This window comes from Rhinopithecus roxellana, chromosome 22, assembly GCF_007565055.1.
Source record: "Rhinopithecus roxellana isolate Shanxi Qingling chromosome 22, ASM756505v1, whole genome shotgun sequence".
Taxonomy (NCBI): domain Eukaryota; kingdom Metazoa; phylum Chordata; class Mammalia; order Primates; family Cercopithecidae; genus Rhinopithecus; species Rhinopithecus roxellana.
This window is the reverse complement of record NC_044570.1, coordinates 8504289-8519912: the sequence shown is the minus strand read 5'-3', so window position 1 is coordinate 8519912 and position 15624 is coordinate 8504289. Positions and strand designations below refer to the sequence as shown.

General features: G+C 44.3%; 1 protein-coding gene across 8 annotated transcripts in view; it reads right to left on the bottom strand.

Moving 5' to 3' along the window:
• Nucleotides 1–15624, bottom strand: part of TBL1Y (transducin beta like 1 Y-linked) — a 212005-nt gene that overhangs the window by 27556 nt on the left and 168825 nt on the right. For all 8 annotated transcript variants that reach the window (XM_030926290.1, XM_030926289.1, XM_030926283.1 and 5 more), the window contains 5 exons: nucleotides 10642–10894; nucleotides 4745–4865; nucleotides 4213–4354; nucleotides 3454–3517; nucleotides 3247–3344 (listed from right to left, as the gene is read on the bottom strand). In XM_030926290.1, the coding sequence (XP_030782150.1) occupies nucleotides 3247–3344; nucleotides 3454–3517; nucleotides 4213–4354; nucleotides 4745–4865; nucleotides 10642–10894 (678 nt within the window). The remainder of the gene's footprint in view (nucleotides 1–3246; nucleotides 3345–3453; nucleotides 3518–4212; nucleotides 4355–4744; nucleotides 4866–10641; nucleotides 10895–15624) is intronic.

The following is a 15624-nucleotide window of genomic DNA, read 5'->3' as shown; positions in this document are numbered from 1 at the left end:
CATTAACAATCTTTTATTTCACTCTCATATACCGAAAATAATACCATCTCAATATGTAATCAGTGTCAAAATCTTACTGTGCTATCTGCAGTCTTTTTCTCCCATCCTAACTCTTTGAAGTACACCACGTTTCACACTTAACAATCTGGACAGCCATATTTGATGAATCCATCAGTCTTCTGGGTTGTCTGATGCAGGTGTCTATTTTAAGGTCAGAGCAAGCCTAACCAATACTTGCAAAAACACCAAACTTGTTGGAGATTCTTCCTCATCCCCAAGTGCAGAAAACTGTTGAAAAACCTAGAACAAAGCATCTCTAAAGATCTTTTCACACTTTTACAAGTGCAGGGCTGCACAAAAGGTCATTTCTAAAAATGCCCCTGCCTGTGATTCCATGAACTGGGGGCACTATAAATGGGGACAGAGCCACTGGCTTGCACTGGGGCCAGGCATCAATGTACATGTCTGTCAATAAGGAGAAAAGGTGATTTCCACCTCAAAAAACAAAGCAGATCATGAATTCTTATGGTAGTAGAATCATCTTCATCTACTTCAAAGCAGATCATGAATATTAATGCTAGGAATATTATTTAGAGAAGCAGTTCATTGAACAGCATTAGAATTTTGTCTTCATCAGCTGGAATTTTCAACTTAATTATAAACTTTACACCTCTCTGTCAGTCAAGATTTTGCTTTAAGACTGAATCCTGGTTCGGCATGGTGGCTCACGCCTGTAATCCCAGCACTTTGGGAGGCTGAGGCCGGTGGATCATGAGGTCAGGAGATCGAGACCATCCTGGCTAACACATTGAAACCCCGTCTCTACTAAAAAATAAAAAAAAAATTAGCCAGGCATGATGGTGGGTGCCTATAGTCCCAGCTACTCGGGAGGCTGAGGCAGGAGAATGGCGGGAACCCGGGAGGTGGAGCTTGCAGTGACTCAGATTTGCGCCACTGCATTCCAGCCTAGGCAACACTGTGAGATTCCATCTCAAAAAAAAAAAAAAAAAAAAAAAAAGACCGAGTCCTATTTTATGTTGACTGTGAGCATTTTTAAAGGAAACTGAGAAGTGTCTTTGAAACTTGCTAATCTTGGGTTTTGGATCAGTCCTCAACCAATTAGCATTTCTTTATTTGTTTGGCACATAACTTTAATTTTGCCATGTCAAAGCAAATCTAACACTGCAAAGAATATATGAACTCATCATACTTGTGCCTGTCTCCTATCTGGGCAGTACTGGATGAGTTAATACAGAGAGAGAGAGAGAGAGAGAGAGAGAGAGAGAGAGAGAGAGAGAGAGAACTTATGAATGAATGATTTATTAACCTAGTTATGTCCTAGTGCAGGGGTCTAAAGGCTTTTTCTGTCAAGGGCCAGGTAGTAGGAATTTCAGGCTTTGAGGGTCATCTAGTCTCCCTTATAAACTACTCATCTCTGCTGTTGTAGCATGAAAGCAACCACGGAGAAGCGTCAACAAAGGAGTGTGACTGTGTGCCAATAAAACTTCACTTAAAGAAACCGATGGGCCGGGCGCGGTGGCTCAAGCCTGTAGTCCTAGCACTTTGGGAGGCCGAGACGGGCGGATCACGAGGTCAGGAAATCGAGACCATCCTGGCTAATACGGTGAAACCCCGTCTCTACTAAAAACTACAAAAAACTAGCTGGGCGACGAGGTGGGCGCCTGTAGTCCCAGCTACTTGGGAGGCTGAGGCAGGAGAATGGCGTAAACCCAGGAGACGGGGCTTGCAGTGAGCTGAGATCCGGCCACTGTATTCCAGCCTGGGCGGCAGAGCCAGACTCTGTCTCAAAAAAAAAAAAAAAAAAAAAAAAAGAAACCGATGAGGGGCCAGACTTGACCTGTGTGGGCCACAGTTTGCCAAATGCAATTATGACTTCTCTAAGAGTGGGATAATGTTTTGAGGTCATGACTATCATTTTACAACAACTTCAAACAGAAAGCTGTTACTGAAGATTTTCAAGTTATCCTGAAATCATCACAAAATGCAAAGTCTTCTGGAAGCCTGAGCATTGTCCATTATTCAAGCATGGATTCCAGTTGTAGAAACACAAATTGATGTAAAAACACATCTTTTTCTCTCTCTCTCAATTCTAGATAACTATTCTTTTCCGAAGCCATGGCTTGGAATTCCTGCTGAGTCTTAGGAATGCACAACTGTTCCAGGAAGGCTGTTTGGGGTCATGACTCCAAGCCAGCTCTGTCACTAGACACATGAGGAAAGTAAAATCCAGACAGACCAGGATTTCCAGATGACTCAGATTCAGGGCCGGGATGAAGTCTGCATCCCCTTCCTCTTTACCCTGGGTTTCCACCCTACTGATGGCTTTTAGATGCACCTGGAGTTAATGCCACTGTAGCTCCCTGTAGACCTGCCCAGGGGCACAGTAAGTCAATTCTAAACTGACTTTGTGGGCCATCTGGGGAGTGTACCCTTGTGCTTCGGTTGCTTGACTCCTCCTGTTCAGAGAAATCTACCGTCTACATTGGGAAGCAGCAGTTAAACAAATGAGGATACCTGAAGCCTGAGAAACACACACAGCCTGTGCTACTCAAGTTCCTCAGTGGGTGAAAGTTCAGGCAGTACACTCCCCACATCACATGACTCCTTCCAGCAACTGACAAATGCAATGTGGAGATTTTCTTCTATCACTGAACCATGTACCTCCCGTAAAAGGAAACTGCACAAGGGTCTACAGAACAACAGAATATATTAAGAGATTATGTGGTACAAATTAACAGAAAGATCAAAACCATAAACACAAAGCCTAAACCAATCCTTTCCATTTCTTAAAGGGAAGCACAAAGCCTAAGAGTTCCAAAAAGCCAGGATTTTGAGATTTAAAAAAATCAGTGGCCAGGCAGTGTGGTTCATACCTGTAAATCCCATAACTTTGGGAGACCGAGGCAGAAGAGTCACTTGAGCCTAGGAGTTTCAAGACCAGCCTGGCCAATATGGCAAAATCCTGTTTCTACTGAAATACAAAAATGTGCTGAACATAGTAGCAGGTGCCTGTGATCCCAGCTACTCAGGAGGCTAAGGCAGGAGGATTGCTGGAACCCTGCTGAGGCAGAGGCTGCATTGAGCTGAGATGGTGCCACTGCACTCCAGTCTGGGTGACAGAGTGACCGTATTCCCCTACTCCCAACCCCCCAAAAAAGAAAAAGAAAAACAAGTAAATAAACAAGCACCTATAGATAAAGGGGCATATTTTAAGCTAATACTCACTTTGTCTACACCAGCACTCAAAATATAATTCCCCTTTTTGTTCCATTTCAAAGCGAAGATGGGTCCTTTATGTTGGCCTAAGGTGCTGGTCAGGTTACCTGTTAGTAAAAACAAACATGTTCATTTTGTTGCCATGGTCTGTTCACTCAAGGGTTATGTATGTCAGCTCCTCTTACCTGATCCCTGCATGAGAGGTGCAGGACTTACCATTTTCTGTCCATATTCTTGCAAAACCATCATATGAACCCGTCGCCAATAGTGTTCCATCACTCTGAGGGCCAGAAAGAGACACAAACCCACAAAAAACAGCTTAGGAGTGGGAGCACCAAAGATGCTTGGAGAGCCTCTCTCAGGATCCCAAGTCCAGAAAGTTCTTCAGGCAATAGTCAGTGCCATGCAGTGTTAGTACACACTACTTTTAAATCAAACATGTGGCATGAAGATCAAGGAGACAAAGGAGCAATGAACACATAATGGAACCATTCACCACTTTGTGTTCTCTATCGAGTGACAGAACTAAAAACATCATGATGAAAGTTATCATGAGACTGCAAAAAATAAAAAGCAGTAACTGTGTGCATCCCACGTGTCAATGCATATAACACCTGTTGCTGAAATCCCAAGGTGAAGAGGCACCTTTCCTGGGCGGCACCTCATGTCTCTCCAGGAGAACTACCTTGTAGCTCCCAGCCTATTTCCCCACCATGAGACCACAGGCTCATTTTGCTAAGACATGTTCACAATGCAAACATATGGCTACCAAACAACCAGTTCACTGTCTGCCTGACATGGCCTTATTAAGAGCTCTTAGAAGCCAAGACCACCTCTATGGCTAGCCCCCCAAGTTGGGCCTGAGTACATGGAACCACCTGCCTCCTATGTCTGCACACGTTCCATCACTGCAGCCCATGCCTGGCTGGAAGATTTTACTGATTTCAAAGTGCCCAGGGGGTGGAAGATGCTTACGTTCCAGTCCAGTGAGGTGACATCTTTGTTACTCGTGACATCGTGGTCCCCTTCTCGTATACAGTGTCTCAACACGAGCTGGGTGGAGCCCCCGTTGCTATTCTCATTCAGGTTCCATATCCTTGCAGTTGAGTCTCCAGATCTGCAGAATAAAAACACAGGAGCCTCTGGCACTTGGTTCAAATGGGATGAGAAACTCACTGCCGCTTGCTCTCTACCCAGGTGACATCGTCGGCATGTGCTCTTCTGTCTTTTTCATACCAGTGGATCCCTGTTTCCCTCCTTGTCATCTTTGCATTTGGTAATTTTAACTGCCTTATATTGCCCTTCACCCTACTGAGAAAATGACTTAGAACTAAGGCTTCTTCACAATACGAGACAAGTACAGAAGTGGCTGAAAGAGCTGCCCATTCCTTGGTCTGCCCACACTGGGGTAAGAAGGGGAGTACATGTTCCTTAAGGCAGAACTCCAGGAAAGGCAAGCAGCTTACATCTCCCTGACCCCGGAGAGTCCCCACCCTGACTTCCTTACCCGGAAGCTAGCAAATCACTGACAGGGTTCCAGGCACAAATGAACACCTCAGACTCATGGCCCCGAAGGACTGTGGCTTTGTTGGGTGGAATCTCAACATCCCCGTCCTTTGAGTGATTATCTGTCATAGGAAACACAAAGAGACATGTGGCTTACCAATAAAAGAGGAATGCATTTAAAGGGCACCTTTGTTTCCAGAAACACCTTATTTTTATGTACTAAGTAACACTACCTCTAACGAGTCTAAATTGTGGCTTTTGTGCAGTTTAGCAAATATATCAGGTTTCTTTATAATTTCACAGTCTCTAAACCTCATTGAGAAATAAAAACAGAGAATTTGACCAGGTGTGGTAGCTCACACCCATAATCCCAATGCTTTGGAAAGTCAAGGATGGTAAACTGCTTGAGGCCAGGAGTTCAACACCAACACAGGCAATTTTGCGGGACCACATTTCTACAAAAAAATTACATTACCCAGGCACAGTAACATATGCCTGTAGCCCCAGCTACTCAGGAGGCTGACATGACTCAGGAGGACTGACTGAGCCCAGGAGTTAGAGGCTACAGTGAGGTATAATTATGCCACAGAACTCAGCCTAGGGGATAGAGCAAGACCCTGTCTCTAAACCGCCTCCCCAAAACAATTAGTTACTCTTTGTAAGTGAGGCCAGCAAATTATAGCTCATGGACAAAATCTAGCCACCAGCTGCTTTTGCATAAATAAAGTGTGACTGGCACATAGTCACTCTGCATGTTGTGAAATTGCCTGTGGATACTGTTATGGGTTAAATTCTGTCTCCGTAAAATTTATATCTTGAAGCAATTTGTATCTTGAAGCTCCAATTTCTAGGACCTCAGAATAAAGCTATATTTGGAGACAGGGCCTTCAAAAAGGTTAAGTAGAGTAAAATGAGGTCACTACAGTCAACCCTAATGCAATGCAACTGCTATTCTCAGGAAAAGAGGGGATTAGGATACAGACACCCACATAGGTATGACCACGTGCAGACATAGGGAGAAGACGTCATCCACAAGCCAAGGAGAGAGCCCTGAGAAAGGAACCATCCCTCCCCTCACCTTGATCTCAGACCTCTAGCCTCCAAAATCATGACAGCAAATTCTTAAACTGCCTGGTCTGTAGCCTTTTGTTAAGGCAGCCTGAGATGACTCTCACAGATGCTTTTGTACTATGACAGAATTCAGCAGCTGTGACAGAATGCATGACCCTCAAAGCCTGAGACATTTACTGTCTGTCCCTGTACAGAGTTTGCTACCCCCAGTTTATGCTCATGAGAAAGCAGCAATATAGCCTGATGATCAAACAATTAGCAATGGTTAACAGTTTCACAATATGGCAAGGAATTAATCATGTTTTGTTATGTCTTTCATCAAGGCATTTTGACTGAAAACTCGGGAAGAAGCAATGTGATCTTAGGTTGGTTACCTGCCACTGAGGAAGGAGTATTTTCTACATTGAAAAAATAAAAAAATCTCTTGCCATTCTGCTTGGCTCAAGAACAGTAATAAAAAAATGTTATGTAACAGTGAAATTCTTTAATGTTGGTGACTCCTTCACGCTCTGAAGGTGGCACCTGGCAGGAAGAGAGGAAAAATATCTTTCCCCATATAACAGAGTTGTCCATGGCAATGACAAGAGGGAAACTGATGTACTAAATAGCTATGCAGTAGTCGGCGTCCTGAACTCAGGGCGGGCACAGCTGTCAGAGGCTGCACTCTTATCAAAATGCAGCCTTCAAAAACTCCTGCCTCAACAGGCCAGGCTGTGGCTCACACACAGGGCGCAAGGTCTCATAAGGTGGTCATGGTGGATATTCTACAATTTCAACCAGGGTAGACTAGTCAGGACTGGCCACATGCACAGGGGAGACAAAGCCAGGCTCTCAGTTTAGTGCACTGACTTAGTGCTCTCGCTTAATGCACTGACACAGTCTAGACAGAAGGTTGCAGGCAGAAGCACTGAGCACTCCTCCAATGCCTATAGTTGGGAGTTGACCTCTGGAGGTATAGACCAGGTAAACAGCCCATCTGGAGCAGAGGTCAGTGGGACGGCTCATGTTCTGAGCAGGGCACATTTATGTCTCAGCACTGTGGATTCCAAGCATGGATCCCAGAAACAGGGCCTCCTTTGTCTCAGCTCTAGTTTTTTTGTTTTTTGTTTTTTGACATAGAGTTTCGATCTTGCTGCCCAGGCAATGGCACGATCTCAGCTCATTGCAACCTCCACCTCCCGGGTTTAAGCGATTCTCCTGCCTCAGCCTCCTGTGTAGCTGGGATTACAGGCATGCAACACCACACCCAGCTGGTTTTTGTATTTTTAGTAGAGACGCGGTTTCTCCATGTTGGTCAGGCTGGTCTCGAACTCCCAAACTCAGGTGATCTGCCTGCCTCAGCCTCCCAAAGTGCTGGGATTACAGGCATGAGCCACTGTACCTGGTCTGCTCTAGTTTTAAATAGTTTTTCTGAAAGTTAGTTGATAGAAGGTGCAGCAGGTCTGAGCAATTTTTATGCTATGACTATTCACCTGCAAAAAAAGAAATTAAAATTCCAATACCTGTCTTCATAGGATGCCAAGTATCTCTGAGGGGCTGATGCTAAGAAGGCTGAGTGAACTACTGGTCTATAAACTGACCAGGAATGCTCAACTGAATGCTGCCTTTCTTTGATCTTATGTACAGTGGTTTCTGCAGAGGCTCATGAATCACACCTCCTCGTCTACAGGAATCAGACAAATACCATCTAATAACCACCTGTACAAGGGTGGCTGGGGATGACCAGTACCAGCTGGAAGTTTCCTGCATTTTTGATAAGACAAGAAGACATTTCATTAGAATGTATGTTTCCGTGGTATCATTTGTGCATGTAGGAAGTTCCCACTGGTAAATGCCATCATTCTTTCCAAATGTCCCCTTCTTCAAACCCCTAGTCCATGGGTTCAATGCTGTTTTCTTACTGGAGCCACTTTCATACCAGTCCTTTGAAAATTTTCTTTTTAGAGACAGGGTCTGTGCTCTGTCGCCCAGACTACAGTGCAGTGTCGTGCCTTGATGGCTCACTCCAGCCTTAACCTCCCCAGCTCAAGTAATCCTCCTGCTTAAGCCTCCTGAATGGCTGGGACTACAGACAGATGCTGCTATACCCAGGTAATTTTAAACATTTTTTGTACCTGAGCCTCCCAAAGTTGTGCGATTACATGCATGAGCCACAGCTCCTGTCCCATATCATAATTCTCAGTCCAAGCAGAACCACCAGGCCTTCAAATTGAAGAAGCCTGCCCTGGGAGTGCCATAGGGTAATAGTTTTGTGCTCCTGGGTAGGTTCATTTATGATGGAGACAACCTTAAATGCCACGGTCAGGAAAACCAGCCTGTAAAGTGGCCACTTTTCTCACAAGTAGCAGGAAAAAAACAGTTCTTTTTACTTTTAATTTTTTGAGACAGTGTCTTGCTCTGTTGGACAGGCTGGAGTGCAGTGGTGCTAACTCAGTTCACTGTAGCCTCCACCTCCTGGGCTTAAGTGATCCTCCCCACTCAGCCTCCTGAGTAGCTGTGACTACATGCATGTGCCACCCCACCTGGCTGATTTCTGTATTTTCTGTAAAGTCAAGGTCTTGCTCTCTTGCCCACTCTGCTCTTGAACTCCTAGATTCAATCAGTCCTCCTCCTTTGGCCTCCCAAGTGCTGGGATTATAAGCAAGAGCCACCACATCTGGCCAAAACAACAGTTATTAGCCGGACATGGTGGCTGACACCAGTAATTCCAGCAGTTTGGGAGGCCGAGGCAGCCATATCACCTGAGGTCAGGAGTTCAAGACCAGCCTGACCAAAATGGTGAAACCCTGTCTCTACTAAAAATACACAATTAGCTGGGTGTGGTGGTGCGTGCCTATAGCTCCTGCTACTCGGGAGGTTGAAGCAGGAGAATCACTCGATCCTAAAAGGCGGAGGCTGCAGTGAGCAGAGATCACACCACGGCACTCCAGCCTGGGTGACAGAGTAAGACTCCGTCTCAACAACAACAACAACAACAGTTCTTGAGGATTAAAATAAAACTGGACTTCAGGTCTGGCATCAGACTGCTGAGACATGATAGCGGTGGAGAGCACAGGTTGCCTTGCTGCAATACAAGGGCACTCTGCCAAGGGAACAGTGGAAACGCTACAGGTAGCCCCAGGCCCAGGAAATAGAACAGAAGGCCTATCATGCAGGAAGGTGTCCACTGGAGGAGAAGCGCCAGTGGTGGGCCCCAGGTGATATCCCTGTCAGTGTGAAGAACCACATGCAGGTCCTAATGAAACAAAAGCCATCTGCCTGCAACTGGCCAACTTGGTTGAAGGCATGTAGGTGTCTCTACTCTGTCCACAGCCAGGGTTAACATGGACTCCACACTGGAGTTTCTTAAGTTTTTTTAAAAATTGGTGCAGAATAAAACTGAACGTCAGGTCTGGCCTCAGACTTAACAATGATGGAGAGGACAGGCTCCCTCGCTGTATTAAAACTTTCTTCCTTAATAGACACCAACTTCAGAAAGTTCATGAATACAAATTACTTTCTGTGATGTAAGACTGTTGTACTGGTCCATTCTCACACTGCTAATAAAAACAGAGCCAAGACTGGGTAATTTATAAAGGAAAGACGTTTAATGGACTCATGGTTCCACATGGCTGAGGAGTCATAGTCATGGCGGAAGGCAAAGAATGAGCAAAGGTATGCCTTACATGGTGACAGGCAAGAGAGCTTGTGCAGGGGACCTCTCATTTATAAAACCTTCAGATCTCACGAGACTTATAGGGGGAACTGCCCCCCATGATTCAATCATCTACACCTGGTTGTGCCCTTGACACATGGGAACTAGAGATTTGGGTGGGGATGCAGCCAATTCAAGGTGAGATTTGGGTTGGGATGCAGTCAAACAACTATATCCATTACGAAAACAACTATAGCCATTTTCTTAATTTTGAAAATCTGAAGGTTGTGCCCCATGTCACTGGATAGTTAATAAATGACCTGTAAATACAAGCTCTCTTACTCTCCTTTTTGTACCCCACAATCACGGACTTTATAAATAAGAAACCAGAAGATCTTTTCATTTTACCCAAAGAGACAGCCTTTATGTCACACTGTTCAATAGAAGAGATATTAATAGTCTAGGAGAGCTTTCATTAAATGCTAGCTCTGATTCTCCAGTCAGAGAGGCACTTTAAGAATTTGTTCACTGGGGCACACATGTGTACGCACACACCCCCACCCACGAGTGCACCATGCATGGAACATATGCATGCTCTGAAGTTACATCCATGCTGAAGTGGCTTCTCTACAGGGTTATAGAGCAGTAGTATTTCCAAGTGGAGCAGGTTCTCTAGGTAGAAATTCGGAATCACTGACTGACTTGCCATGTACTTGCTGGCAATCACCTAACAGGGAATGATGTCCTGGGATTTTGCAAAGGCCAAATAAGCTGATGCTCAGTTTTCTGGGGCCCAGTGCCCTCTGCAGGAACACTGAGCTCAATGATTATACCACAATTTGGCCAAAAAACACTCAACATGGAGTGCTGGAGGCTGAGACTAAATGTGTCCATGAATTAAACACTTTTTTTTATGATGGGCAATAACCATATGTTATAGGAGAGTTCTCAGATTGACAGTGCACACAATTTCCTGACGTTGAAGATGAAAATAAAGAAAATCAGGTTGAAGGGTTGTGATGGAAAACTCGAACAGGAAGCTCTTCTGGCCAGATCAAAAGCAAACAATAAAAAGCAACTACTAAGAAATTTATGGCAGGTAGGTTTTTAAGAAGGCATTTGGATTGACCCAGATTAAAAAAAAAAAATGAACCCAGAGAGGCCCACCAAACTTCCAGAGCCCGCGCACTCACTGATTGCACGTGCTCCATTCTGTTCCCCATTCACTGTGGCCTCTTGGTTCTTTGGAGGATTTTGCTGGGAAACAGTAGCTGGGGTTATGGGTGCCACCTTTGCCATTGCTGATGCCTCCATGGCTGCTGCACTGGCTTGCTGCTGAGTGAGCTTCTCTCCAAACGCCTGCTGCTGCATCTGCACCACATCAGGAATCACAGCATCTATCAAGGACAGGGACTCTGTGGGGCGGCCGTCAAACACTGTTCCATCCTGGGGAAGGAAGCCAAGCAACAGCCATCAGTTCACATGGGTGAGGGCTCCGGGAATGGTCTCTACTCTCTGGGCAGGAGAGGTACAGGGAAGTGGAGCATAAATAGCTGGCTCCCAGCAGCCATGGGTGAGGGGGAAGTAGCACAGACCCTGTTAGATATGAGTTCTAAATTTTTTTTCAAAGAATTGATGTCAGTATGTTCAATTCTTTACCTTCAGTTTTAAACTTAACTTCCTCATAAAGCAACCTTTTTCAATTACCTGCTCCACCCTAACTCATTCCAATTACCTACTCCACCCTGACTCATTCTGGTTACCTGCTCCACCCTGACTCATTCTGATTACCTGTTCTGCCATAACTATTTTTCCTGCCAAACCACTCACCCTGTCACTCTCTTGAAATTAACCAATCGGAGTTAGTTTAGCCTGTGTGGTCTAACCCTAGCCAATAGGGAAATGATACAGCAGGAAGGGCCACGTGAGTCAGGGATAAGAACCCCTTCCCCTCCCTTGTCCAAGTGTGCGCTTACCATTGCTCCACCTATAAGGGCTCACCCTTCTATGGAAGTAACTTGCCTTGCTCAGAATTAAAAATATTTTATATTCAAATGCTATTTCCTTTGCGGCACTGAAACTTTATATATAACTATTTGAAGGCTCATCCAGGATTACATTCCCCACCAGGGACTGTCTCTGGTTCTCTCTTATGAGAAGGCACACACCGCCACTTGTCCTCAGGGGTGAAAAATCAGAACCCACCCAGTGCGAGGAATAACCTGAGCTCTTAGCAACACAGGGGAAAAATAAAAAATAAAAAATTGGACAGCAACCTAGCTTAAAGGTTCCTCACATTCTGTAGTGATGACTCTGTGCACAGACCAGGGAAGGAAAAGCCAGGGGAGCCAGCGAAGTATTTCTTTGGTGGTGGGGACCACAATAAGGAAGCCACAGGGGGTTCAGTGAAGTACTCCTTGGTCGGGGTGGCTTAGAGTTTAAAAAGAGGTGAGACACCCCCACTGTGGCAGACTGAACCTCATACATATCTCCAGTAGTAGAAAACACAAGAAATTTCCAGTGGGGAAACTAAGCCTCTGCCCAAAATGCAAGAAATTTCCAGTGGGGAAACTGAGTCTCATCCCAAACCCAAGAAATTTCCAGTGGGGGAAATTGAGCCTCACCCCAAAAGGCAAGAAATTTCCAGTGGTAGAAATTGAGCCTCACCCCAAAAAGTGAGAATTTTCCAGTAACGGATATTGAACCTTAAACCTGACCCCAAAACCATCAAGATGGGAAACACCCCAAGCAAGACAGGAAGCAAGAAAGATAAAGATGGTAACAAAGATAGCCCCCGGATAGCTCCCTAGGTCTCATGCAAAAACACTGGAAAGATGATGAAAGGACTAAACATACAAAAAGCAACAAATGATAAAACATTGCTCTTTTATTTGGACTCATGGACCCATCCTCAATGCCTCAATTTTCTGGCCAAAGTCTGAGTCAAACGAGGATGTAATGTGTCAGTTTCTAATCTGATATGTTAAAGCTAAAAGTCCAGTGTGTTTCAAGAAGCAGGCTATGCCCTTTGTTGGAGGCAAGGACTTGCCCTCCTGTTTCTCTTAATAACCAGTAGGGAAGAACCTAATCTGGCACCTCAAAATGAAAAGTCAGAGAAGCCGGCTCTCATGCCTAAAGATTCCAGCACATGTGATCCCGTAGTCTATGTTCTCCCATTCAGTGTTCCCAATCTTTCCCCTCATACAGCCACTGCCTCCTCAGATCCCATTCCAAATTCCCCCTCTACTCATGTTAGCCCTCCTCTTTATAACCCTGACTCTTGGGAATTATCATCCCACCAACCTGTTCCCTCCCAACCTAAATACCCCTCTCTAAAATGACTCCAGCATGAGGTAGAACAATGTAAGAAAGATATTCAGAATTTTCCATTTCCCTCCGTACCTAAGAGGTCAGCTTGGACCCTCTTCCCTTTGAAAGAGGTATTACAAGGAGCGGGGGGCATTGCCTTTGTAATGCTTCCCTAATAAGTTCAGAAGTTCAGAATTTTAAAAAGGAGTTTAAACTGCTACTAGATGACCCTTACGGAATGGTAGACCAAATTGAACAATTCTAACAATTCTTAGAACCTCAGTTATACATTTGGGTCCAGTTAATATCCATCTTGGGCATTCTCCTTTCAGGAGAAGAAAGAGTAGCTCCATTAACCACAGTCCCCTCCCCTAGGGGAAGGAGGAGAGGGGAGAACAGCAGCATAAGCAGCTGGTAGAGGCAGGGAAAGAACAGCAAATACAATGAGAGAGAGAGAGAGAGAGAGAGAGAGAGAGAGAGGCAGAGGCAAAGAGGGAGTCAAAGAGAGACAGAAAGTCAAAGAGAGAAAGAGACAAGTAGTAAAGAGAAAACAGTGAACCCTATGCTTTTAAAAGTCAGGGTAAATTTAAAACCTATAGTTGATAATTGAAGGTCTTCTCTGTGACCCTGTAATACTCCAACCTGACTTTGTTGTCAGTATAAACAAGGGCATAGCCCAAAAGCACTCAGGCCACTGAAAACCCATAGCTTTCCTAATCAAAAATCCTTAACCTAGTAAACCCCGAATGGCCCAAATGCATTCAATTTGTAGTGGCATTAGTGCTTGCCAATAGAAGAAGGTAGAAAAACAACTTTTAGAGGAAACCTCTAATTACCATAGAAAAGTCCAACCAGACCTAGAAGGAACTCCCTTCAAGTCAGGACAATAGATGGTTCCTCTCGGGTGATAGAAGGAAAAAGACACGATGGGTATTCAGTTTTTTTTTTTTTTTTTTTGAGATGGACTCTCACTCTGTCGCCCAGGGTGGAGTGCAGTGGCCGGATCTCAGCTCACTGCAAGCTCCACCTCCCGGGTTCACGTCATTCTCCTGCCTCAGCCTCCCGAGTAGCTGGGACTACAGGCGCCCGCCACCTCGCCCGGCTAGTTGTTTGTATTTTTTTAGTAAAGACAGGGTTTCACCGTGTTCGCCAGGATGGTCTCGATCTCCTGACCTCGTGATCCACCCGTCTCAGCCTCCCAAAGTGCTGGGATTACAGGCTTGAGCCACCGCCCCCGGCCAGGAAACTCTTGTAGAAGCAGAGTTAGGAAAACTGCCTAATAGGTCCCCTCAAACATGAGCTGTTTGCACTCAGGCAAGCCGCAAAGTACTTACAGAACTAGGAAGAAACCATCTATGCCAATTCTAAGTTAATTCGGACTAAACAATCTCTTTTTAATAGCAAAGGATAATTGAAACTGCAAGCTTACAAGGTTTTCAATGAAAATAAATTTTGCTAAAAGTTAGCAGTGTAACATGTATTATGCTAACTTCTAATCTTGTGACCTGGGGCAGTCTAGTCCACAAACATGAGGAAAGTTCGCTTTGGAAAAGAATGGTTATCATCCTTGAGAGAGAAAAAGAAAAAAAAGGTGGGGGGAGAATTTATGTAAAATGGAATGTTATATAGCAAATTCTTGTCCTAAAATAAAGTTTAACTGGTTGTTTAAAGAAAGGGATGTTTGCAACAAGTCAGAAAGTTGAGGCATGTCAAACAATTGTCTGTGAAAGTTGTGGGGAAAAGTTATAAAAGGGAATTTATGCAGAAAATGTTATATAATTTAAAAGCAATTAGGCCTTCTAAATGTGAAACTATAGAAGAAACAGTTTATGTGCAAGGTGTATAACAAACGTAAAATATATCTTTGGTAAAAGGATTGTAAAGAGGCATAAGAATGTGGATTTTTACCTACATTAAAAAGTTAAAAAAATTGTTTTAAAGGTTTAAGCAAGTTTTGAAATGTTAATTATAAAGAAAATTCTGTATGTAAACATTGGCTAAAGTTAAAGGGGTATTGAAAGAGATCAAATGAAAAAAAACTAAAAGGCAGAAATGAAGTCCACAGGCAAACAGCCCGGGCGGCGCCCTGACAGCTCGGGCGGCGCCCTGAGCCTAGTTAAAGATCGACCCCTGACCTAACCGATTAGGTTATATCTATAGACTCCAGACATTGTAAGGACAAACGTTGTGAAAGTCTCTGTCCTGCTCTGTTCTGCTCTAATTACCGGTGTCTGTCACATATCTTAGCCCTGGGCCCAGTACAAACACATTCCTCTATTTTGTCCCAACTTCCTGAGCCCAACACAAACACATCCCCCCCACACACATCTCAGAAACACCACCTAGAGAGCCCCTGATAAGGTCACAACCGTTTGTAGTTTTACTAAATGCACGGGAACAAATAGAAAACTGTTAATTGCATAACTTAAAATATTAACCAATTACCAGTTGTGATGCTGCAACCAAAAGAATTCCTTTGTACCTCTGTAACCTTACATATCCTGTATGCATCGGGCTATAAAAAGCGGGCACATGCATCATTCGGGGCCCTCTTGTATGTTGTAGAACGGAGGGACCAAGTTCCAACTTGCATTAAAGATCCTTGCCACTTGGCTTTGACTCTGGACTCTGGTGGTCTTCTTCGGGGAATAAAAGGTCTGGGCATAACAGTATCATCCAGTTTTTCTGTGAACTGGACATTAAAATAAAAGCACAACAGGTTTTTCTTAAAACATTAACCTGCTCTTTAACAAAACTTATGAAACATTAAAAAGACTATGAAAATCTTGTTTTATGGTCAGACATTAAAAATTGAACAAATATGCCTACAAGGTTTTATTAAAACTAAGTTTACCATTAATAACATT